This window comes from Phocoena phocoena, chromosome 10, assembly GCF_963924675.1.
Source record: "Phocoena phocoena chromosome 10, mPhoPho1.1, whole genome shotgun sequence".
NCBI classification, from domain to species: Eukaryota; Metazoa; Chordata; class Mammalia; order Artiodactyla; family Phocoenidae; genus Phocoena; species Phocoena phocoena.
In genome coordinates this window covers 74,841,024-74,867,295 of record NC_089228.1, presented here as the reverse complement: position 1 = coordinate 74,867,295, position 26,272 = coordinate 74,841,024, and the positions used below count along the sequence as shown (strand labels likewise).

The following is a 26,272-nucleotide window of genomic DNA, read 5'->3' as shown; positions in this document are numbered from 1 at the left end:
AGCCTGTAAAATCTACCTCACAATCCCCCCCCCCCTTCCAAGAGTCTTCTCGTGTTCTTGCTTTAGCCCAGAGTGACCCCTCCTTCCTCTGCACCTCGTTCTTCACTTATATTTCTCTTCTAGGCAGGCGTGCACATGCAGAGGACCTACAATCACCTCACCACTTCTACCAGCCTGTAAATTCCTCGAGAACGACGACTCTGTCCTCCATATCTTCAAACGCACTGTAGCTCCTCTCAGAGTGACATTTGGGAAGTTTTTAAATGTGTGTGAGAGGAGAAAGAGATGGTGATGCCAGGTTTGACCTAAAGCCTTGCCTCTAACTGCATTTTACCTGTGCCTTCTGATTTCTGCCTGTCCATCTGTAGCCGACGGCTTTTCCTGACCTACGACCCCTGTGGTTTACTTGCACCGAAAGGGCTCAGTTTAGTCCCAGACCCACAGCACTGCTCTGCCCACAAGTTCTGGGGTGCATCTCTCGTTCTAACCTGTCCCCTGGGTTTGCTCCCTTATACTAAGAGCAAAAATTTGTTCTGGCTTTTTCAGTCCCAAGCAAACTGTCCTGTCCCACGTCGACACTGACTCTCAAAAATAATAGTTCAATTAAAAAATCATGTTGCAAATGGGTACATTGCTTTTTAGGTTGTCACTGTTTTTACATACATCTGGTTTTACCTTCACAAAAAAGCCCAACTGATGTGGAAGCTCAGTCAAGGAAAGGAGGCACCAACTCAAGGACGCAGCCAATTAGCGGCAGAGCCAGGATGGAATTGTTGCATTTCCTAATTTGTCCCTTTTCCCCACTCAACTTGTCCCTTTAGCGTCTACTACTTTTCATCCTAAGAGAAGTCCTGACAGGGAGAAAGATGGTATTTCTTTAACAACGGGGATGATCTTGATTGAAGTTTTTTTTTTTAAGTGATGACCGGCATGCCTTCTCACATTGAAGGTTTATATCCAGTAATATCAGAAACCAAACTACAACCTTTTATTTAACTGAAAAACTGACTCACTTTGAAAAGAATTTCTTTTTCTTTCTTGCTAGGATTCAGCCTAAAACCATGTACAAGTCTTCATACCATCCTGAGACAATGCTCCTTATGTAACTTCCGAATCCAAACACAGTGTTGCAGTAACTCGTTCCTCTGACATTCTGAGTTTTTCCACTCAGGCCCTGCACGCGGAATTAACTCAAAACTTCTGCAAGAAAAACCTCCCTTTTAGAGTTTGATTTGGCATCCATTTCAAAGAGCTGTTTGTATATTTTAGAATATGGAGAATTTTCCTTTGATTGAAACCTCTCTTTTCACAATGGACAAGAGATGATTTCTCTTCTGAGTGATTTAAACAAAAACAAACACATCTTAGTTACATAGAACCTTGTTCTCAAAGTGGGTTTTTTTGACACAAATCAAACCCTACAGATTGTAAAGCATTTGGCAAAAGCCTTCAAACAGCCAAAGCCAAATAGTGAAATTTTCCTTGTTGTAGGAGATAAACAAATACTAAGGCAAATCGAAAAAAAAAAGAAAAAGAGGACCTCCTTTCACTTTCTACTCTGCCCGATAACATTGCCCTCTCAACACACACACCCACCCCTGCAGAGGGGTTTCATCCTCAATGTTTATTCCTGGTGCTATAGTAATAACCCTGCCGCAAATGGACAATTTCAACATCTGTTTGTGGCTGCTCCCAGACTCCTTGTACTTCTTTAGGACATGAAGACCGCTGTCTCCCAAGTGTAAACAGACACACCTAGTTATGCATTAAGGTGTCTGAGAGGAGCTACTTGTTTCGATGACAAAAAAAAAAAAAGAGGGCCTGGTCAGCTCCATATCCTTGAGAGAAACACACAAAAACACAACTAATAGTCCAACAGTAGCTCCTCCAACAGTGGAAGTTCTCTGCCTGCCTGAAACCTGAGCCCTATTTTTCCCCAGCCTGGGAATACTGTCCACTGAGTGTGCTCTAGATGTGGCCCAAAACAGCTGATGACCGGCCAGGAGAGATGGTGCTGTCACCGATGTGGAGCAGAGTCTACTCGGTCTATTCATAAGGAGTTAATTCGAGGGTGAAAAGAGGAAAGGGGCAAAGGAGATAATTCAGGGATAGCTTTTTTTTTTTCCTTCAGATCACAATGGCCATGTGTAGCAATAGCAAAATAATGTCAGTGGTCTATTAGATATGTAGCAGGAGAATAGGATTCTAGAGCCTTGGGCTAGCAGTCGGGGTTGGGGAGGGTTCTGGTCACAGCAGTGTCCCTAAATGGGAAGGGTGATCATGGTGGAGCCCCCTCCCACCCCATTCTTTGTCAGTAAAATGATGGAACTTGACTCAATCATCTTTATGGGTTTCCAGCTCTAAAATTCGAATTCAGCTACATATTACAAAACCTTGAGAATTCCAAAAGTACCTTTAAAATTCTATTAGAAGTGCTGTTCCTCTAAAGAAAGGTGCCCATTCATTAAAAAAACAGCATTACAGTCTTTTTTTAAATGAAATATGTAAATCCACTGTGCGAAAAATACCAGGTTTCCCTCGATATACAAAATGCCGATTAGAAAATTAAGTTCTTCCACAAAATAAAAAAAGTATAACTGTTAACAACAGTTTGCAAGGAGGCCAAAAGAAAATGGGAACACTATTAGCTTTTCAAGAAAGCTTTTCGTCATTAAATTTAGCAGTAAAGGGGGTTAAAATTTGCTTTAGGCTCACACGTTCAATGAGAGATATGATGTGAGCTATTTCTCTTTCTTCTTCGTTCTCGACTTTTCCAGAAAATTGTTTTGATCTGACCTATCTGAAATTAATATAAATATTTATATCCACCTTTCCAACTCCTGCAGGATAGGATATACTGTTATGCATAATTTAAGTAGCTTAAGTTTCCTTGCCCCACACATAAAAATACATACTTTCAGGTTTTAAGATTTCACTAACATGTACATTTTTCATCTCAGAATAAAATTCAGGTTTACAAAAATCAGAAGGTGGATTATTTCCACTGCTGTTTCTGGTAGGAATCTGGTGGATTTTACTTTATTTTGGGTTCTCTGACCTGTAAGCATGAACACTGGCTACTTAGGAAGGATTACTGGTGTGTTAGGTCCCCCAAAGGTAGCCTGGAAAGACCAATGTGATAAAAATCCCTCTTAGGATGACACCCTATAGGTTTCGTAGCAAAATCTGGCTCTGATGTGGAGACCCCTATGACAACGCATGATGGGGAAAGCACACTTGGAGCCCAGAGATGTGGGGTTGAGTCTTTCCCTCCCCCATCTCCCCATGTGACCTAGAGGTCAAGTCTCTGACTGTCCCCAAGCCCAAACTCCTACTGGCAAAACAGGGACTATAATAACGTCTATACTCCAATGAGCTGCTGTGAGGTCAAATGAGAATGTCTGTGTCTCTCTTTTCTATATATTTAAAACACTATCTAAATATTATTATCATTATTAATACTGAGTTTTGCTATGCACTTAATTTTACTATCACCTTTGGATATAGTTGCTATTGTATAATCCTTCCCGTTTTCCTCTGCACCTAATCTGTTGTAACACGGTGTTCTTCTTCTGCAGGCCTTAAGTAACTTCTGCCATCAGAAAAGCCACTGTTATCGATGATGTGAGCATCCTGGGTCTTTTCAGTGTCCTCTTGGGAGCTGCTGAATTAGAGCAGCAGGAGAGCTCCAGCCTCCCCACCACGAGGACGATTCCCTGGTGGTGTCTTCAGTTTTTCTTCACACGTTCAGGGGCGCCTGCCCGAATCTCCACGTCTCCTGGCCGACCCAGCCTTCAGACCAGCATCCTCTGAGCCTGACGCGCTGCTGGAGGCCCCTCGTCCTCAAACTGCACTGGGCCATGGTCCTTGTCACACCCAGTGTGATGCCACCGGAATCCACAGTCCCAACCCGCAGGTTGTATTTGTACAAATCTCTTTATTCATCCCCTGTTTCCCTCAAGGCTAACTTGCCTATTTGTTCTATTTGTTAGAGCTCACTTGCCACATTTTTCAGTAACTGCAGAGTTTTACCTCAGTGTGAATGGCTCCAATTTGCCTTCTACATAACCTCAAGTGGTACTTGCTTATTCGATTTTTACAAACTTTCAGAAAGATTTTTTTTCTCCAACTTCCAAGCGGAAGTTCTGTTATTTACCATTTGAAATGTTACCTTTGCATTAAAATGTTAGCAGGAAGACCCTTGGGTGGGGTTCACTTTGGTGAAATAGTTTTTCTCTTAATTTAGGCACCAGGGAACATGGCAAAGAGCTGGGCAATGCCACGAAGCCACCTGCAGGGACCCAGGGCATAAGCTGTGGCTTCAAGCTGACACTTCAAATACTAGCTTGGAAGGTCTGCACAGGGGCTGAAACACAACCACAACGCCAGTTTTCTATTTCCAAGGTCCCTAAATAGACGCCTAGTTATCTATCTCCTTGCCCACTTTTGTAGTGATTTTCAACACAATACTGCAAAGTTATAGCAAAAAAGAACAGGACCAAAGCCTTAAAACTGGAAGGGACCATGAGCCTGATCAAGACCACCCCTCGGGCTTCCCTGGTGGCGCAGTGGTTGGGAGTCCGCCTGTCGATGCAGGGGACACGGGTTCGTGCCCCGGTCCAGGAAGATCCCACATGCCACGGAGCGGCTGGGCCCGTGAGCCATGGCCGCTGAGCCTGCGCATCCGGAGCCTGTGCTCTGCAACGGGAGAGGCCACAACAGTGAGAGGCCCGCATACCGCAAAAAAAAAACAACACACACACACACACACACACACACACACACACACACAAAAGACCACCCCTCGTTTGAGGAAGAAGCAAGTCTGACCATCAGGATTCAGACCTGGCTCCTGGGGAGAAAACAGCCCTCTTTCTCAAGCCTGTTGTCTTTAAGTTTTATTCCTTTTAAAAAGTGCCTATTTTTTTTTCCCCCAGTGGCCTGTTATTTGGTGTTTCTCAATCTGGTTTTGCATCCTCCTTACACTGAGTCTTTTGGTTTCAATCTTCCTTGACTGCTCTATTCTAAATGACAAAGCCAGAGAGAAAGGTTAAGAATGAGCTTCCACAGCTAAAGAAATGTCCCACCTGTTATCCGGAAGTCCAATCCATCAAGTTTTCAGAGCCCCTGGAATTATTCTACATGTCCCATCCCAGGAGATGCTGATGCCCTTTGAATCGTACCTTATTTTGGGTCCTTTGGGCTTCCAAAACTCAGTATAAATCCATCAACTAAATTTTAAGTGGATCAGGTCACCGAGAAATATGCTCCCCAGACTCTGATTTTACTGCTCTCCTTTCCTTTAAAACAAGCTAACAAATGGTGGTAACAGTTTTCAGGACACACTTCCCTCTGCACCTTGGCACTGCAGGAAGAAGAGGACGCTGGTGTCCATGGAGAGCAGGACTTTTGTTGCTTTTCAAACAGGCAATGTCAAAAGTGCTCATATCTTCGTAAGATCTGGAAGCTAATTACTAGAACCACAAATGGAAGGTTTGGGGGTGGGGGGAGGGAAGACTCCCTCTTGAAGGCCCGGTTAAAGGATTGGAGAAGGGAGTGATCACTGACTACAGCAGTGACTCTATACAAGAGTCTCAGCTGTTTGAAGATTCCTCCTTTAACCCTAGTTTGTGCTTATGAGATTCTGCTTAGAACAAGTCCCTCATCCCTTATCAACTCAAGTTCTTCCCAGTTTAAGCCATGTCCCCATTTCTCAGTCCTCTGGGAGGCAGGTGTCCGGGGTTGTTGACTCCATTCCCAGTGAGCACAAGTACTGGTGGCTCACCCAGCTTTCCTTGTCTCAAATGCAGGAGATGAGCTAGCAAGCCTGATGTAAGGAACCCCCAGCCCCTTGCCCAGGGGTCTCCTCCCGTCAGGGCTGTTGCCACACACGCTTCCCTTGTGATCATCTAATAGCCCCTGCACAGCATTTCACTCCATCTTAAAAGCAGTGTATAGCATATAGTATATAAAGGCCATGAAAGACATAAAAACACAATACCTACATTTTAAGAGGAGGACATACAATGCGGGTCAGTCCTCCTAATTAATCTCATCAGTGCACTTCACTTCACTGCACTGTAGTCGGGGTTTGCACGGTGCCAAGGAAGGGGAGCTACTGGAAATAATCAGATTAATGTGTCAATGAAAACAACCAAACCAAACATTTCAGCTCTCAAAATGGATTGCTGGCCTGAATTTTCCAGGTGGGTGGTTCTGTATTCACCTAATAAATCAAGCAATTCCTGAATTACCACTTCACTCTGGGGTGTATGAACAGCGTCTAAACATTAACTACGGTTTTATAAGATGCAGTACTATTCCTTTTAAAGTAAACCAATGACTGGGGTGGAGGGAGCATTACTGAAACATTTTGATGATACAGGGGTATTTGCAAATACCGCCTCCAATCCGCAGTCTCCCCATCCCCATCCCTTCCAGGTAAGCATAAAGCACCGTCCTGTCACCAGCATGACTGCCACAGCCTCCCAGCCACACCCTTGCTTTCTCCCTCATCCTCCTACAAAATTCTCCCCCAAACAGCCAGAGTGACCTTTGAAAGATAGAAATCCATTTTTATCGTGACCTTGCTTAAAATCTGCCAGTGGCTCATCACTGTAGGTACCTGCAAATCCAAACGTCTCATCCTGACCAGCGAGGCCCTGCATGACCTGGTTCCCATCCCTCTGACGGCATCTCACCTTCTACACACTCCAGCCACTGGGCATTCTTCTTGCCCACTGCCTGGGGTGATGGGGCAGAGCTACACCTCCTGGCTATTTGGATCTCAGCTTAAATGCTTCTTCCGCATCACATCACCCTATTTTATTTTTTTCACAGCACATATCCCTAGATAATATTTTCTTATTTTCAACTGTCTACCCTTCCCCAGGAAAAGCTACCATGTATTGAGTGCCAGGCATTATTCTAAGGGCTTTACATATATTAACTACCTTTGAGTCCTCATAACAACCTTTCTACATTGGTGACATTATTATTACTATTATTAGCCCATTTTACAGATAGAAAAGTTGTGGTATGGACAAGCTAAGTAATAAACCCAAGATCACACAGCTAGTGAGTGAAGAGTCCTGGATTTAAACCCAGGGAGCCTGGCTCCAAAGACTGAATGTTTAATCACCACGTCATACGCCATTAGAAAAAGCTCCCTGAGCTTTTACTAATCACCGTATTAATAAAGATTTTTATCATGTGGACATAAAACACTATGATAGCAATACATCACTAAAAGGAAATTTGTTATAATTCTAATCATATTTTCTCTAAATATATCTAATTTCTTTAATATAGAAAGTCTGGTCTCTGATCCCATTTATTCTGTTATTTACAAAATTCACCTTTTGTTTTAATAACCTTTAGCTTACAAGATTCGCGTTTCTCCAGTGAGATAAAGTACACTTCATTATAACCATCCTCTGGTAAAGAGCGTGTAACACAGAAAAGTTGCATAAAGCCACGCAAGGGTGTGTAAAATGTCAATGAAATTAAGTTCCTTAATTTTAAATTAAAGCTGGGGTTTCAAAATCTGTCTGCAGACCCTGACACACATGCACATATATGAGGCTTCATCATGTACAGAAGCTCAGCTGTGGTCAAGTGTCAAGTTCTTTGGCATTAATTAACCTGATCTTAGGTCGCTTCTCATCAGAATCAACTGGAGCACAAGACAAAGCTTTCCCTGACATCTGTAGTAGTTATTCCTATAAATTTAGTTCATAAATCAAATACTATACTAGCCTTTATTCTTATTATGAGTGGCAGTATCCAGTTTTCTGATGTGCTTTCAGGCCTTAATTTAGAATCACAGACATTCAAAGCTTCACAAATATCTAGCCCAACTAACTCATTTCACACCTGAGGAAACTAAGACCCATGGAAGTTAAGTGACCTGCTCAAGAACTCAGAGGCACATCCAAAATTAGGTGTCAGGTTCCTCAATTCCTAGCCAAGTGCTGTTGCCAACACACGTCCAGTGATGCTATGAGAGTTTAATAACTGTGCCATATGCCTGGGCCTCAGAAGAAATGTTTTTCTGATAAACCAAGTCAATTCAACACAATTTTATTGAACAACTGCTACTTTATCACTGTTGGGTTCTATTCTCTTTGGGGATGCGTGTCCCAAATTTAAATGCTTCAATCATTTGCTGGATTAAAAAGATTATTTAAGACTTTACTAGCCCTTCAAAGAGATACTAATCCAACTATATCAAGAATCACATTGAATGTCAATGGTCTAAATGCACCATTAAGACAGAGACTGTTAGAGTGGATCAAAAAAAAAGACCCAATTGTATGTTATCTACAAGAAAGGCACTTTAAATATAAAGGCACACAGAGATTATGTAGAGCAATGGGAAATCCCTTTCATTGCTGGTGGGAATGCAAAACGTACAGCCACTTTGGGAGACAGCGTGGCCGTTTCTCACAAAACTAAGCATACATTTACCATGCGATGAGGCAACTGAACTCCTCGGCATTTACCCAAAGGAGTTGAAAACTGACGTCCATGCAAAACCTACACACAGATGTTTATATATTGTGAGGTACTCACAATACCCATGAAGTGGTATGGTGTTATTGAAAGACTCAGAGTAGTCATAAATGTACACTGCAAACTCTAGGGCAACCACTAAAAAAAGGTTAAAGAAGAAGTAGAACTGATATGCTAAGAAAGGAGAGAAAAGAGGATCATATAAAACACTCAATTAAAACCACAAAAGGCAGAAAAGAGTGGAAGGCAAAAATCAGATAAATAGCAAGGGCAATAAAAAGAAAAGAGTAACAAATGTGGTAGATGTTATTCCAACTATATCAATAATCACTTTAAATGTCAATGGTCTAAATGCGCCAATTAAAAGAGAGAGTGGATGGAAAACCAAGACTCAGCTAATGCTTCAAAGGTATGGTACTCTTGACAACCTATAAACTTCTAAGGTCAGAAAAAATGGAACTTGTTCTATTAACTGCCCAGGAAGTCAAACTCTTTCCTTTTTGGAATCTTTTTTTTTTTTTTGCGGTTCACGGGCCTATCACTGTTGTGGCCTCTCCCGCTGCGGAGCACAGGCTCCGGATGTGCAGGCTCAGCGGCCATGGCTCACGGACCCAGCCAATCCGCGGCATGTGGGATCTTCCTGGACCGGGGCACGAACCCGTGTCCCCTGCATCGGCAGGCAGACTCTCAACCACTGCGCCACCAGGGAAGCCCCTTCTTTTTGGGATCTTTAAGGCCAATTCTCCACCACTCCTTTAAGCAATACTGAGAATCACTGTTTTCCCAGGGTGTAGGTTGGGAGCTTACAGCTTTGTTATTTTTGATGATGAGTACCACAACAGTATTATCAGACTTTTTCCTCTTTTCCAAGCCTGTTTTTATTTCCTCTGTAGTTGTTATTTAGAAAGGGTTCTTCTTAATTACATGTGGATTTATTGTATCCACATCAATGGGTTTGTTACTGATTTATTATGAATCACTGCTCTCCTTGGCATAGGGTGGAGTGTTTATAACCATCCTTATACTTGTTATTATTATTCCATTAATGATAACATTATTATTAATTACAACAGGAAGCTGGAATGGTGACCATTTGGGTTGGAGACAGCTGTAGCCAACGTTTGAATACAGAAACATTGGTCTTATCCCCGTCCCCCATGCTTGGCTGTTTCTAAGCTGGTCACTTAAGGTGAAAGTCTCTCTGGAAAAGATATGACAACTTCCTGTGGAAGAAATCCTTTGAGATATTCAGGGACAATATTGCCTGAGCAGTATTTTAATTTACATGATGTTCATAGACTTGACATTCATGAATTTCTTGAGAGTCACATCAAAAAAATAATAATTTGGACAGTTTAGTCAAATGGGATCCTAGATTTACCTCAGACCAAGTGACTTATGTTCCAACCCAATTTAATAATATATGCCTTCCTATTTGTTTTATGAAAATGAACTGTTGAAATAAAATACTACCCAAAACCTTGGAACAATTCAAATTTAAGGGCTGTAATCTACGTTGTATCATACAGAATTTAAATTATTCAAAAGCTTTTTACTTGTTTAGTTATATCTTTCTGAGTTCTCCCTTATAACTATTTCCACATATTAACAAACCTAAAAACTAACTTAATATAATCATGCAGTTTCTCTTTCCCTTTTTCTACCAGCACTGATCAAGTAATATTTCCTGAGAAAGCAGTGCTCAATAAGGTAACAACATAATACTAATAATGTATTTTTCCTGAAAAAAAGTAAGTAGTAGCTTGGTTGATATTTAGGATTATCCCAAATAAGAGACCCGTTAAGAATATTCACATGTATTTTCATTCTAAATGGAGTGAATAGGTAAATACATGCACATATGCATGTATATGTTAGAGCACATATCTAACAGTGTTCCTTCACTTTAAAAGAGACAGTGGAAAATTCTATAACATAATTATGTGCTAGGACCATATGTGTGTATACAGAATATGAAATTAAGGTAAATGACAATTATCCTTAGTCTCCTATACAGCCCCACTTCTAGATCCATTAGCCAATTCCTAATGGTCAGAGCATAGTTAACCCTGAGGCATGCAGCCCGGACTACTGGGTAGACTTTTCTTCTTCAGGCACGGACTTCCCATGAGCATCTACATGCAGAGCAGAGAGAGGGTAACAGAGGTAGCAAAGGATTAGAAGGCCAGGTCCTTGGCCTAAAGGAAGCTTTCAATCTAGCTGGGAAAAGACAAGGCCTTATATGTTCTTGTCATATCTTAAGAAACATTATGAAACCACACGTGTCAACAAGTGTCATTTTTTTTTTCAGCTGAAAACGTAATTGTTGAAGCAATTCAGAGTAAAAATATAATCTGAGCAGAATGGAATTGAATTTTAATTTCCTAAAGGAGAAGACTTTAAGTTTATGCAGGGGCAAAAGAGATTTCCTTTCACGAAAATCCTGAGCAGTTTTTGCATATTCTGGCATCCACACGAGCTGGTATCATAATGTAACCGTTTCATATTCCCATCATGTCTTCTGAATGAGACTGAAACCTTCCTGAAGGCAGAGATGATGTCTTCTGTTTTGCTTTTATTCACTGCCTGCCTAAGCACATTTTAAGTCACATACTAAGTATCTGTTGACCTGACTTGAAATGGCTGAAATGAATTGAAGAAAGACACTTGAGGTTGGAAAGAAAGCAAGAGACTACTAATATATTGGGTGACATTAATAAAAATCCAAAGTTCTTGACAGGTAGAAACTATTACCTGAATTAAATAAAATAAAACCTAACAGGAAGAACTATAAATTTCTATACTTGGATCTAAAAACAAAAAAAAACAAACTGCAGAAGTTAGAAATGGGAGAAGCGCAGCTTGACAGGAAGTGGCAAATATGAGAAAACAGTGCAACATGGCCACCAAAGAACCAAGACCACGTTAGCTGGCACCAGCATGGGCCAAGAATAAAGAAGTCTGGTTCTCGATGCCAGGCATTAAGAGGGCCACTGAGAAAGTGTAGTTTGCCCAGAGACCACTGACCAGGACGGTGAGGTGATGTGTCACCAAACCCCATCATACGGCAAGAGTTTAAAAAGGGCGGGGGGGAAGAATAGGTGAAAACAGGAAAAATTCAGAAGACTTTGTGAGAAATGACAGTTGTCCAAACCAGATCTCTTGCTTTGTTTTGGAGGAATAATTTTGCTTCACTTTATGGCTTAGTTAATATAATTTCTATCGTTTTCTCAGAAAAGATTTTGACACTTTATTACATGACGGCTATAATTAATGTCAGACTCTAAATTAGAAATCAAAAACTCTATTTGATCATTTGGTTTCAAGCTGGATCTAAAGTATGTTTTGGCATGATTACTAACTGTTAGCAGCAAGTACTGGAAACAGATGCAGTCTTGATATGTGTTCTAAATGCGAAACACATTGCAAAGAGACTTGGAAATAAAAATATACAGTGCTCATGCATACTCTTACTGTGCTATTTCCTGTCCTTATCAGTCATAAAAGTTTCTCTTGTTTTGTCCTTTATTTGTTTTCCCAGGTGAATAAAATCTTCGTTCTCCTTTTTCCCTTTCTTCTTCCATTTTTTCCTCCATGCCAATCTTCCTTTTTTTTTTCTATTGTCTTTTCCACTAATATTTTTTCCATTAAACATTCACTGAGCACCTACTATGCACCAATATCCCATGCAAGGATGTGTGAGACACAGTCCTGCCCTTGGAGAAGCCTATCTTCTACGAAAGGGGAAAGGCATATAATGAAATTATTACTAAAGGAAAATACATACACATTAGAGATGTGCCCAAAGTACAGGGACGAGAAATGGAGGAGAGAGTGATTCACTTGGAGGAAAGTGGTGGTTGGGAAGAGGATGCCTGAAGAAGGATCAGTCGGGCCCTGTCCAGCCAATGCAGAGAAATGGGCTGGCCCGCAAGTATGAGGGATACTTGAGGAATGCCAGCCACTCTTAGGAGAAAAGGAGCATCCTTTACCTAGAAGAGCTGAGTATTTGTGGAGGCAGCTATCAATCCATAACATAAATGGATTGGTATTTTTTAGCTTGGGTCTGTGCTGTACTTGAATTGATGGGAACGACCACCTAAAGGTAAATGTTTCTATGGGCAAAACCAAAGAAAAAAATTTTAATTAAAATATGGGCCAAGGGGCTTCCCTGGTGGCGCAGTGGTTGAGAGTCCACCTGCCGATGCAGGGGACACGGGTTCGTGCCTCGGTCCGGGAAGATCCCACATGCCGCGGGGCGGCTGGGCCCGTGAGCCATGGCCGCTGAGCTTGCGCGTCCGGAGCCTGTGCTCCGCAACGGGAGAGGCCACAACGGTGAGAGGCCCGCGTATCGCAAAAAATAATAATAAATAAATTTTAAACATAAAATAAAATAAAATAGGGCCAGGGACTTTCCTGGTGGTCCAGTGGTAAAGAATCCACCTTACAACGCAGGGCACGTGGGTTTGATCCCTGGTCATGGAACTAAGATCCCACATGCCGCGGGGCAACTAAGCCGCCTCAACTAGAGAGCTCATGCGCCCTGGAGCCCTTGTGCCACAACTAGGGAGAGAAAATACGCATGCCACAACTAGAGAGAAGCCCGCGTGCCACAACGAAGAGCCTGAGCAGCGTGCTGCAACCCGATGCAGCAAAAAATATAAATAAATAAAATGAATAAATATTTTTTTTTTAAAATGGGCCAAAGATAAGGAAAACCATAATCTGGACCATTTGGGGACAGTTGCTGAGACAGAGGACTTGTTCCCCCAGGTAGGAATGCATGAAATGCTTTCTAAAAAGAAATATCACTAAGTCAGTAACAAAAGGAAATGGGGTGGTAGAATTCAGAGGTGCAAGGAGAACAGTCTGGATGTTTTTATAAAATTTAATAACATCCTTACAATGGAATCCCATTCAGTAGTAAAAAGAAATGAGCTATCTAGCCATGAAAAGATACAGAGGAATCTTAAATGCACACTGCCAAGTGAAAGAATCCAGTCTGAAAAGGCTACATACTGAAAAGGCCAATTATATGATATTCTGGAAAAGGCAAAAATATAGAGACAGGAAAAAGATCAGTGGTTGCCAGGGGCTGGGGGGCAGTTGGGGAAGGAGAAGTAGGTGGAGCACAGGAGATTTTTTTAGGGCAATGAAACTATTCTCTGTGATTCTGTAATGGTGGCTGCATGGCACTATGCATTTGGCAAAATCCACAGGAGTACACAACACTGAGAGTGAACCCTAATGTAAACTATGGACTTTAGTTAACGATAATACATCAATATTGGTTCATCAATTGTACCACACAAATGCAAGATGTTAATAATATGAAAAAGTGGCCAGTGGGGATGGTGTGGGGGAGAGATATAGGAACTCTGCACCTTATGCTCAATTTTTCTGTAAATCTAAAACTGCTCTAAAAAACAGAGCATTCATTTGAAAACAAATATATATGATAGCATGTTCCTACTCTTTTGAAGCTAATGACATAACTTAGTTCTTCCACTAGCATTTATCAGGTCACGCAAGCTTTCTTTACCAAAAGTCCTAAGAACAACAAATCCCTGGACAGACATGATCGTACTCCCTGCAGAAGCTCTGAGACACGTAGGTGGGCAATTTTGTGTAATTCACTTACACAGGACCATTGAGGCACAATAACTTAACTGACACACCTGAGAACAGTGCAAAGAGTCTTTAGTGACAGTGAAACTAAAACTCAGGTTTCCTTGGTTCAACTGTCTCCACCCTCTTCTCAGATCACAGTGAACCACAGAAGCCACTGTGTCATTCAAAAATTAACTTTAATACTTTTGGTGAAGCTAGGTTCAAGCTCCCAAGCTTTCTTCTATGAAAAGAAAGGGATTAGAGCAAACCTTTCAATAAAATGTGTCACCATGTCTTTGCCATCCCTGCATAAGCATGATTGCTTTCATTACTGAGTCTTTTCTCCATATGTGGGTGGTTGTACATGTATCAAAAATACATTGTCATAGAAACGACTGACAAGAACCACGTATAAAGTCAGAGTCGAACCGTGTACACAGGTTTCATTCTGTGCTTCGGTAGCTCAGTCTAGCTACAAGTAGCAGTAACGAGTCATACAACCAAGTTTAGTCAACTTTGTGAGCTGGGCCAACTATCCCCCACTGATGTCGTAGGAACGGAAACCACTTCTTGCATCCTCAGCACCAGTAACTCAAAAGTTATGCTCAACTGAGGTCCAGGGAGGCCCTGGAAAACTGGGCCTACAGCAGTAAGATAAAAAATATCCTCTGCTCATGTCAGAAAATAGCCCATTTCTAAAGAAAGCAAGATGAACTGCAACTTACGGAATGCAAAAAGAACCCAACCGATCACAGTCAATGTTATAGGGAAGAATATTGAATGTTCAATTGGTAACACAGGGCTTGCCTTTGTTTAGGGTCCATTAAATTTAATAACTTCCTCCTCTGTGGCTTTAAACAGAGAACGTCTTCAAAATAAGAGTGGCTCCTATTAAACTTAATTACTTGCCCATAGCTGCGATGGCAGAGGTGTGTCTACCAAATAGGTGGGTCTTAAGAAAGGAAGGGTTCTACAGTAAAAAAAAAAGGAGATGGTCTAGTGTTTTATTATAGTTGCTTTAACTTTCTGGTTTATTAGTATTAATTGCTGGAGTTTTCCTTTTTACCTCTCTTAAGGCATCACTCCCTCCTGTGAGTTGAGTGGCCCTGCTAAAATTAATGTCCACATATACTTGAAACATTACCGAAGCTGCTGGTTCCAAACCCTCAACCAGGGGAGCTGACAGAAACTCGGCTATAAGCGACATTTAAAAAATGAACTACCTCAAACACCTCCGGCTTTGAAATGACATGAAACAATCCTCCCGCTAGACCTTGAGTGAGGACATGGAGTTTTTCCACTGCAGTTTCTAGATTTTGTGGTAGTAATAAAATAATTTTTAGGAACTTTTTATTAGACTAATCCCTATTCCATTCTCTGCTGCCCTTTGGAAATATTAGAGTTGAGCGAGTAAGAGTCATAAAAATTGAGACATCTTTAATAGTCCTGTACAGTTGATTAAGTGGAATTCGTCGATATTTAAATATCTTGAAAGAAGGAATTCAAGACTATTTGCTTAAACAGGAAAAAAAAAAACCCTTCAAAAAGATTACAGTTCTTAACTCTGTCTCATGTAAAATGATCCTACAATTGCAGAGAAAAATCATCCACACAACCTGTATTGGCCTCTCCCAGGGTACCTGAGGCAGCCAATGTGTACGACCTTGCATCTCTAATTCATGTATCCTACCACACTAAGAGACCTCCAGAAAGGATCAGAGAGGTCCATGGGCACAATGACCAAGACTGCAGAAAAATGCCTGTATAAACCCCTTCCACCTCGTGTATGCCAAAGAGTGGTACAGACTTAGGTTAATCTAAGATACTTCACTCAGATGGGTGGGGCGAGGAGGAGTTATTTGCAGTGAGTAACCAACCCAACGTACAGTCTCTGCTAGGAGGCTACCAATAGCTCACACTCTTACCCACCAGTCAAAGAATAAGACTCAATAAACAGCTGTGCTTCTTTTCCTAAGAGTATAATTACATAAACTACATTTTGAAAGTCAGTAATTATTTATCTACGTACTATTTTTTAATGAGCTCCAGAAAAGTAATTATCACCTTTGTGTTAAGCCTCACAAGTGCTTTGAACATCAAAAATGCCATGGGTGATAATACTACAATGATGAAGCCAGGCAACGGTTTGGTTTGTTGTCAAGGTTCCCTGCTTGTCTTGCCACACGCCTTGCTCTTTAATAGAATCAGTGAGAAATAACTTTGGCTACCTCTGTGTAGTGAATCTTCTTTTAGGATCATATAAGATGAAATGAGATAATGTATAAAATCTCTGGGGATCGGGGGGTGCCACTTAAATACAGATTATTATGTGATAAGGCCATACTTTACCACAGTAAGTATGGTGGGGAGGGGAACCATCCCCTACAGGGCTTCTGCTGCATTAGGTATCTCTAGACTGGTTTCTGCTTGATTTTTATAATTCGGCTGGATATGAACTAAACTCAATACAATAAGGTAGACCCTATTAGTCAACCAGACGACAATAATTTACTGTTCAGCCATAACTTGTAACCACTGCTATTGTTCTTGTTATACTATTGAAGGCCACTCAAGGTTAAGGAAATATTTTCTGAATCTTTGTACTGCCCCCGTGAACTTCAAGATACCTGGGTTTGTATCTTTCTTTGCGATAAAGTAGAGAATGTTAGTGATGTATCTTTATCATCTTATTTTATTTACTCCTTGCTTCCATAAAGAATTTGAGGGAGACTACAGGAGCTATGTGGTATAATACCATTGTCATTATCATAATTCATTAAGTTTGAGCATTTGTAGCCGCACTTGAAAAATTACTCAGAAGAAAGGGTAACAAAAAAGAAGTTGTAAAATTGAATTCTCTGAAGGTCTTTAAACAGATTAAATCATGGTCTTCCTTTGCAATGGTCTTTTAGGATGAAACGGAATTTCTTTAGGAATATTTCTTTCTGAAAGATCTTTCTGGTCCCCTTTATTCCTATGACTCCTTGGAAAAGAACCTTAGCACGCCTAGTTACATCTAAGTGTAATTTAACATCTTCTATTTTCTGACACTATAACTGAATAGTTATATTCTCTTAGTGCTTTATTGAGTTTTTGCGAATGGCTCCCAACTGCTTTTAGCTCTATAAAAATTTATAAGTCTATGGAATAATAATAATAATGACAAACATTTATTGAGTACTTCTATGTGTTAGGCACTGTGTTAAGTGCTTTATGAATGTCATATGAGTATTAACTTGTTTAAATATTTCATGGTGATTTTTGTTTTAAATATACTCTGTAGCCATCCATTTTAGAAAGCAAATAATCCCTTTAAAAGTTTAGATTTTTACCTACTGATTCATTTAAACCAGGACTTGCCTACAAATTATATACAGACATACAATTTTTACAAAACAATGTTAGCTTCATCATCTCAGCTACAATCTGTTTAGCACATATTGTGTGTCAGGCCTGCCCTAGGCACTTTACACTAAGCATCTCATTTAATCCTCACAGTAACCCCAAGAGATAAATATTATATCCCTGTTTGACAAATAATAAAACTAAGTTTCTGAGATGTAAGAAACTTGCCTGATATATGTGTGAGTTAGAATTCAAACCTGGGTCTGAACCTCCAACCCTACTGTATAAGTGAGGAATTTTATTCTTTCTCACCCAAGATCACTTGAGAATGTTTTGTGTATCCCTTCATATAGCGAGATGAGAACTGATGTCTCTACACAGTAAAACAGGAACTGTTCTGGAAAGCATCTTAAAAAGTGAACACAGAGCTACTTGGAGATGGAGACAGAGGTTAATATTTTAGCTGCCCGTGTTACAGAGACATAGCATCCTGGAACTTAGGGATACCTTTAGATATTGAGGGGAATAAGAAGAAGAGAGTACGCAACTTGGTACCTGAGAACTTATGAGACAGGCTCCTCTCCAAGAAGTGTCCTAGGACCAGTCCCCAGGGAACTGAAAATGGGGCTCACTCCAGATGATTTGGTCCCCTAGTCCACCAGGCAGCGCCCTGGGCTGCAGACACAGGCCCACACCCAAGAGCAAGGTCAGAAAAAGCAAGGCTCCTCTAGTTCCCTTACAGTCCACTTCTAGTTCTTTCTTCCTGATTCCCTACTGCTGACAAGAAGGATTTTCTGTTCTCTTCGCTTTAATGTTTATACAGAACCTCCCACCCTGGCACCATGTTACTTTGCCAGGAACAACTCATAGAGATGTTTGGGGTGGGAGGAAAAAAACTGGACTAAACTCAGTCTCAAACTAGTTTAAAGCAGAGGCCCGTTCCCACCATTGGCCTCAGATCAATATACGGCTGGGTAATTAACCAGTTTCTGTCTCCTCTGTGAAATGAGAAAAGCTGTGTTGTGTTCGTTTATGGAAATGTTTCAATTAATTATCAGTACATTGCCTCCAAATAATCTGGCTGCTCCGTATCACACATGTAAGTGATAAAATGCCATTTTCAGTGTTACTTTCAACGGTTTTCCCACTGAATTCACATGCGAATACACCTCAGCGAGAAAATGCTGGAGATAAGTGTCTCTAAGGCTGCGATCACTCCCTGAGGTTTTTTTTTTTTTTTTTTTTTTTTTTTTTCCCCTCCAGGTACTGCCAGAGGACAAACAGCAAAATCTGCTTCAGCCACAGAGGGTTGGACAGACGGAAGCCCCAGAGGACCCTAAACAGAAACCAAGTTTGCACAAATCTGTCCCGGCCAAGTGTCACCTTGGCCCCGTGTAAGACAAAACGGACTCAGTCTAAACTACAGAAGGAATGACCAGAACTAACTCAACACCCACCACCCAACACTATACCTACGATCCCGCGTCAGCCCTGGTTACCCGCCCCTGTACCTTCCTCATCCTTTCCTGTGTCGTTAACTGATGTTTGCCAATGGGAGGGAGTCATTCCAGTCAAGGGAAATGATCACTAAAATTCTATACTCTGCACACTTCCCCAACAAATACCATGTGATTCATGACAATAAGAACAGTGGTCAGAATGAAAAGTGGTCACGTGGTTTTCCAAAGACTCTTGAGGTTTCCCTCCCCCACCCCTTCTTTCCCTACTCACCCCTATGGGAGTCCGTCTGTGGCAGAAAATGTGAAGGCATTAGGACCAGAGAGCCCTTTCCTGCTATTTGCTTGAGAAACAAAGCCTTCCCTCCTCCCAAGTTGAAAGAAATAAAGGAGTCTGAGCTAGTCACAACCTGCAAGCCTGCTGGCGGCCCGTCAGCTTGCCAGTGGTGCAACTCAGCGGAGTGAGTACCGGCTTCGAGCTTTGCAGAAAATAAGAGAGGGAGAGAAAACAGAGACAGAAACACAAAGAGAAAGAAAGAAAGGCATTAACCTGGCCAGGAGTCAAACAGGTGCATGGCGCCCGAACGCTGAGGAGAGTGTCTGGCGAATAGAGGATCCAACTGTGTGTGCCCCTGGGGGGCTGCTTCTGTACTGATGGGGGCAGGGCTGCGGTCTGGATGTCAAGGGGTGGATGACAGATTTTTTTTTCTTATTCACAGGACTCATATGGTTGGCCAAGAGCCTTTAACTTTCCTCCGCTTGTCAGTCTGACATCTTCGTGGATACTCTCTGGCTCCCTGGGATGAATTCTCCATGAGAGAGAGGGGCAGCCAGGATGTTAATCACACACGCTGCCACCATGAGTCACAGAATTTTGTGGTGCCTTTGGAAGAGGGGGTGTGTGAGCCCCAGGGCTGCCACGTTGACAGCAACAGCAGTGAGCTGTGTGATTCGTGGAGAGGCTGCCTCGGTCTTGAGCTGGCCGCTCAGAGGCCATACATGGCCTTTTAAGACTCTTACAGCCCCACTGCACTTGGAGTGACACATGTCTGGCAAGGATCTGAAGTTTGCAGGCGCTCTCTCTCAGAACTGGCTACCTGGGACTCCTGGGATTTAAGAGCCTCTAGAAACGGAGGGCTGTGCCTTCAGGCTGTCATTTGGCTTTCAGGCAGACGTTAGGAACAGAAAGGAACACAAGCAGAGGAAGGCCTGGTACAAGACCCTCAGGAGAAGGCCCCAGTTAGGAGACAGAGCCAACCAAAGGGCATGCAATTCAGTGGGACTGAAACTGGGAGGGCACTGAGTGTCATCTTAGACAAGGATGCCATCTCTGGTGGACTTGCAGTCTCTTGACTTCAATTTAAGTTCAAGCACTCAGTAGCCCCATAATTCAGAAGACCTGGTTTGCAGCTGTCAGACCCTTGTCCACATGCCTCTGATGGAGAGTTACTGTGAGTGTAGCTGAGACAGCTGGGCTCGTCCCGCAGTCCCAACCCCACCCCTGCACCGGAGTGGGTTTTGAGTTCAAGTGTGGTCTTTACCTGAAATGCGCCTGGGCACGTCGGTGATGGCAGGCAGCCCGGTGCCCCGGGTGGAGGACAGCGGGGTGGTGGAGTGAATGGACGGGGGCGTCATCTGGCTCAGGTACGAGGGGTAGGACTGGTCGTAGGACCACGGTGGGGAAGACTGCGTCTGCCTGGGATCTGGGCAAAGAAGAAACGTCTTTAGCACACCAGCCGCTGTGGCCTTCGAACACACAACCCCAGACTCAGAAAGGATAAAGCAGGGGAAAATCAGAGTATACAAGGACGGTCTATTTCCCACAACTCCACCCTTGCAGGCCCCCTAGGGCACAGAGCTTTCTAGACTTCGCGTCTCTATGAAAGTAACAAAATGGATCGTGTGTAAGGACTATTTGTCTCTCTCACACATAAATATTTCTATTTGGAAAGCCTGTCATTTAAGAAAACAATCTGCTTTGGTTATCGTCACAAAGTTGAATTCCATTTTATTTATTTTCTGTATTTCCTGTATGTTTTTTAATATTACTCCAATGAATAGGTATTACTTATCTCTTTTTTAAAAAGTTAGAAAATTTGGGAACGATTTATTTGATTAAAGAGCAGGTAGACTGTGCCTTTTACTGCTACACATCCAGCCACTATCTTTCAGCCGTGCTTTTTGGTTTGTAAATGATTCCATGATTTTAGCATGTTTCGCTTTCTTTCCAGGCATGTCGAGGGGGTGCCCTTTCCAGTCTGGGGTTTAGGAGGCTGGGGTAGAGACGAGCACAGAAGGGGCAGCATGTAAGGAGAAGAGGAAAGAGGGGAGCCAGTTATGTTATTCTCATGCTAAAGCTACGCCAGAAAATAACCTTTAAGAAAAAAAACAAAACTTAATTTCAAAGCCAACTAAGAACTGAAAAGCTTCATCACCATCCAGTTTCAGTGTTAAGCACATGAGCTTCTGACAGTAAGAAAATGATCCAAAACACAACAGGGAAATGTCTTCAATCCTATTGGAATCTGTTTCAAAGATGTCACGTGTTTGGAATGTGGCCTAGTGTTACCTACGGTCACTATAACGATAAAGATAATGGGCTACCAACTGGTTAGAGTGAACTGCTGAGAATCAGCAACATCTTTTGATTTATCTCTGGAGTTTCTTGGAGGTACAAACAGAATCATAAGCACATTTCTCTTATCATTTTTTTTTCTAACTTCACATTTTTAAAATCTTAAACACTCTCATATACCAGGCTGTTCTCAAGACAGCTTTGTATATTAGAATAGCCATGGACTTTGGAATGTGCAGAATTCGGTTCAAGTTCTGAGACTTCTATTTTCTAGCTGTGCGATCTTGGGTTAATTACTCAGTGACTCTGAACCTCAGTTTCCTAATCTGTAAAAGGGGGGGGGTGGGGGAGTAATAATATATGAATCACAGGGATGTGGGAATTGCATGAGAAAACTATGTGGAGAGGGCTAGCATAGGAAGCACTCAGTAAGTGTTAATTCTTGTCTTTTAGAAAAACTCTTGGTGACACGAGGATAGTTCCATGGTTAAAACACATCTGAACTGGAGTAAATACATTTGGAATAGGTCTAATTTTAAATTATTCCTATATCACCTATGAGCCTCTGAAAAGGAGAAGCTTAATTTTTGAAAACTATAAATATATTTAAGTCAATTCAGGTTTATTGCTACAAATAAAAGTGAGTGTAACAAAACATGGGTTTTCCTGAGATGATGCCTCTTTTAAAGCCTCTCCGTTTTTCTATACAAAGCCATTTAGTTTCAGCTATTTCTTGTTTATTTGCTCCATTCATAAATATTTTATTTAAAGACTATCTAAATAGGACATACTTTTCTTGAGTCAAAATAATTAAATACATCTGGATATTTATCTAACGTTACTGTATCAACAGATGTATAGGAAAATTTCATCCAACTCAATTTTAAGGAATATTTACCTGAGTTTGCAATTTGAATAAAAGTATAGCACTGTAGATGGTTAACAGAAAATTTTCCTTCGGAAGTCTAAAGGATGCTTGATCATTAAAGTAATGAACTTTTGTGCTTTAAAATGTTCAAGGCTGACATTGTATAGATCGGCAACATTTCAAATCTGAGTGAGCGGTCCTTGTTATATATCTGATACAGCCATACTTCCTTGCTTTAACCATTAATGTAATTCACTATTCAGATAAACGGTAAATGATCTTCAGATGGAAAAAGATGCATTCCTTACAGCACCAGAAAGCAATTTCACAAAAGTAAGGCCTTCTCTCAAGCACTATTTTCAATAGACAAAAAGGACAAGAACCACATAGCAAAATGAGCAGGGCACACGGGACTCAAATTTGGATTTGAGTTCTAATCTAACATCACCAGATGACTCCCTGAGCAAGTAGTCTAACCTCTATCTCCATCCCTCTACTATAACATGTTGCCAGCAGTATTGGGCTCTCTGCCTGCAAGTGGGGGAAAAGTACAAAGAAATCTAAAGAATGACTAAAATCATTGACATTTAGACATATCACGAAGGAATCAGGGAACTTAGCTTGGATGTAACATACAGCCTTTCATTTCTCCTTAAGCTGAGAGGCAGGCCAGTACAGGGGGAAAGAAGGGGGCTTTCTGATGAGAGCATCTGAGTTGGAGTCCCAGCTCTGCTATCTGTGAGCTGGATGACCTCAGCTGTATTAGCTAACTCTCTGAACCTCAGTTTCCTCATCTGGAAAATGAAGCAGCATAACATGGTAAAGTGAACATAGCAAAGTGCTCACGTGTGCTGGCTGGGCAGACAAGCCTAGGCTTGAATCACAGCTCCTCACTTTGCTGAGCAAGTCACTTAAACTTTGGGGGCCTCAATGGCTCATCTGTAAAATGGGAATCATGACACTTATTAGGGCTCCTGTGAGCATTACATGAACTAGGCCTTCTTTAAGGCCGAGTTCTTCTAAGGCCTAACTTCTAAGTTATCTGACACTCTTGGCACATACTAAGTATATAATAAATAGATATGACTATTGTTATCTGTAAAGTGAGTATAATTATAACTACTATCATTTTTGTTTACAGAATTAGGTGAAATAATACAAGTAAAAGCCTTTTGTAAAGTACTATATGAAAATGATTATTCTTCTCTCTAGGAGCTCATATCACGTGGCCAAGGCCCTACCGTGTTTCATGGGGTGTTTTTTAATGTTGCTGAGCTTTAATTTCCTCATCTGTAAAATGGGATACTATCTCAGAGCGTGTCATAAGGATTAAATAACATACAGCAAGTGGCTAATTATCATTATTCAAAATATTAAAAATCTGACTCTAAACTATCCAGGGTGGTTGGGTTGTCTAGTGTTAAGTCTTGAAGATTTCCAAGATCAGACTCAGCACAATTCAGTATAATGCCTGGCTCACAGTAGGTGCTCAATAAATAACAATTGCATGGACCTCCCAGGGTGGCTGGAGTGAATAACAGAATTTTATAATGAAGTAGTAATTAGTCCTTCTCTAACTTCCCCTTAGGCTACAAAAGAACTTGTTATTGGTGATGCTTTAGCTTTGACATAAACTTCCTGACTGCTGGAATATATACTAGAACAGTCTATCAAAGGATAGCTTTCCTTTGAGTGGAGGTCCTTCCTGAAGATATCCAAGATTAGCAAAACGAACTTCTCACTAGCCTTAAACAAGTGAGAAGATCTCGATCTCTCTCTCTTTTTTTTTTCTTTCTCAGAGGACAGGCCAGCCAATCTCTCTTCCAAGTTCACTGTCCTAAGATTCTATGATAATGACCTACTTAAGAAGAGAGAGTTACTAAAGAAAAATAAAACACAAGAACTGCCATATAGGGCTCACTAGATCTAGTGTAAGGAATTTTAAAAGGCAACAGTAATCTTTAAAAAATAATAATAATAATGGTCTCCAAGCACCCCAGGGCTTCTCTAATACCCTGTGAATGAGGCCTCAACAATCCCAGCTCCCCAACGTCTGGCCGGTGTGATATTGAATGAATTACATAACCTATCTAACTTCAAGGTGCCTAACGTGTATAATGGGAATAAATAAGAAGAGCTCCCTCTTAAATTTGTTTTAAAGATTAAATGAGGTAATGTAGGAAAGAGCTTAGCACATGGAAAGAACCCAATAAATGTTCACCACTGTTAAAGCATCTACTTTACTGAGCCTTCATTCTGTATTTATGTTTCCAGCCCATAACCTCTTATTCTAGCAAAGGGCCATTTTTAGAAAGCTTCCTGTAGTTTTGAAGTCTGCCATTTGGAGACCATATCTGCGCCGGTCGCTTTGATACCCTTTACAATCATTTAACCTGAATCGTGTTCCTTCTTAGTCTTAAGCTTCTCCCAGACCAAGAAGTCCTAATCTGTTTAGTGTGTTTTCTAATACTGTATGCTTCAACTTTTTTCAAACTTTTAGTGGGGCGGGGGGGGGGGGGGGAAGAAAAAGGCTATAAAATAGCCATAAAATGTCCAATCACTAAGAAAATGTAATCCTATCATAAATATATGATTACATCATATTTGCTTTGTTGTGGACAATTATTAATGCTTACAATAGAGAAAAGTCACCTTAACCTGATCTCATAAACGATTTCTGAACTCAACTTCCTGAAGAAACCTGAGACTTCTGAGATTCACTCTGAACTTGGATGAGTCAGAGCAGGTGACAGATGTTTTTAGGCACCGCCGGTCAATCCTAAGGTTACTAATAGGGAAGAGTGAGTATAGGGCCTAGCTCTGAGACAAACCTACTAATTAACCATTAACAAACAAGAAACTGTCTTCATCAATCTCAGGCCCCACAGGGCTAGTAGAACTTATTCCTTTCCTATACCCCATGCAGAGTTGTACTGAATGTTTCGTCCTTTTGAGTCTGCAGAAACATGGAGGGAAGTACCCTGTCCTTCCACTCCAACACAGACAAGAATATCCTTGATTTTTTGGGTCTCAGAGGCTCGAGGTACCAATCATCGCCTTGATACTACATCCTGGGTGACCAGAGATTACCTATGAGCACCCACAAGTTTTCAGAAAATAACTGAACTCTATTTCACAGACATTCCCAAAAGACAAGAAAACTGCTGTTGAACTTGAAATCGTTTTAGGGTGCTTTAAAAACGATAATTCATTATTTTCCTATGGCAATCTTCGGAAACAGCAACAATATTACTTTTATTACTATATTCTAGAAATTCAAAGCATTGACAGAAGTTTTTATATAGATATGACAATTTAGAAACAAAACCCTGGGTGCTGGTTTTTTTATGAGCACATACTCTTTTGTGCTTGGGAAACCTGAAATACTAAAGAGCACAGGAGCGGTTTAATAGGACTCCACCCCTATTTCTCCCCAAACTTCTCTCCTTTCACCTAACAAAGGGGAGGGGGGAGTTTAAAGGGAAGTCATAATCAAGTATGACCTGTAACATAAACTTGAGAGAGAAGATCAGGTCTTCCCTATACAATGGGCTGCTGTGCTCACAGCAGGATGTGACTAATCACAATGACTCAATGGGAGAGAAGAGAAAGAAGCAGAAGACCTAGGGCAGGGCAGAGCTCCTGGAGGCACTGGGGACGACACCAAGGAGAAAACAGTCTCCAGTCTAACTGGGAACCCGTGATAGGAACCGCCACCAGGCTTCCGAGGCCAGGCTAGTGACTGGACACCTCAGACCTACAGCTGTACAATTCCACAAGAAACTGTAGACCAAATCTAACTACTAAGAGCTCAGGTTAAATAAAGAGGAGCCAGTCACTTGACAAAAAGAATCCCTTCAGCATTTGTTCCAACTGAGGCAATGTCTGTTGGACAAATTTTAA

General features: G+C 41.4%; 1 protein-coding gene across 5 annotated transcripts in view; it reads right to left on the bottom strand.

Annotated features, from left to right (window-relative positions):
• Positions 1–26,272, bottom strand: part of RUNX2 (RUNX family transcription factor 2) — a 209,049-nt gene that overhangs the window by 11,750 nt on the left and 171,027 nt on the right. For 4 of the 5 annotated variants that reach the window (XM_065886427.1, XM_065886428.1, XM_065886429.1 and 1 more), the window contains one exon: positions 20,468–20,629. The exons of the other annotated variant lie outside the window; for it this stretch is intronic. In XM_065886427.1, the coding sequence (XP_065742499.1) occupies positions 20,468–20,629 (162 nt within the window). The remainder of the gene's footprint in view (positions 1–20,467; positions 20,630–26,272) is intronic. 5 annotated transcript variants of the gene reach the window in all.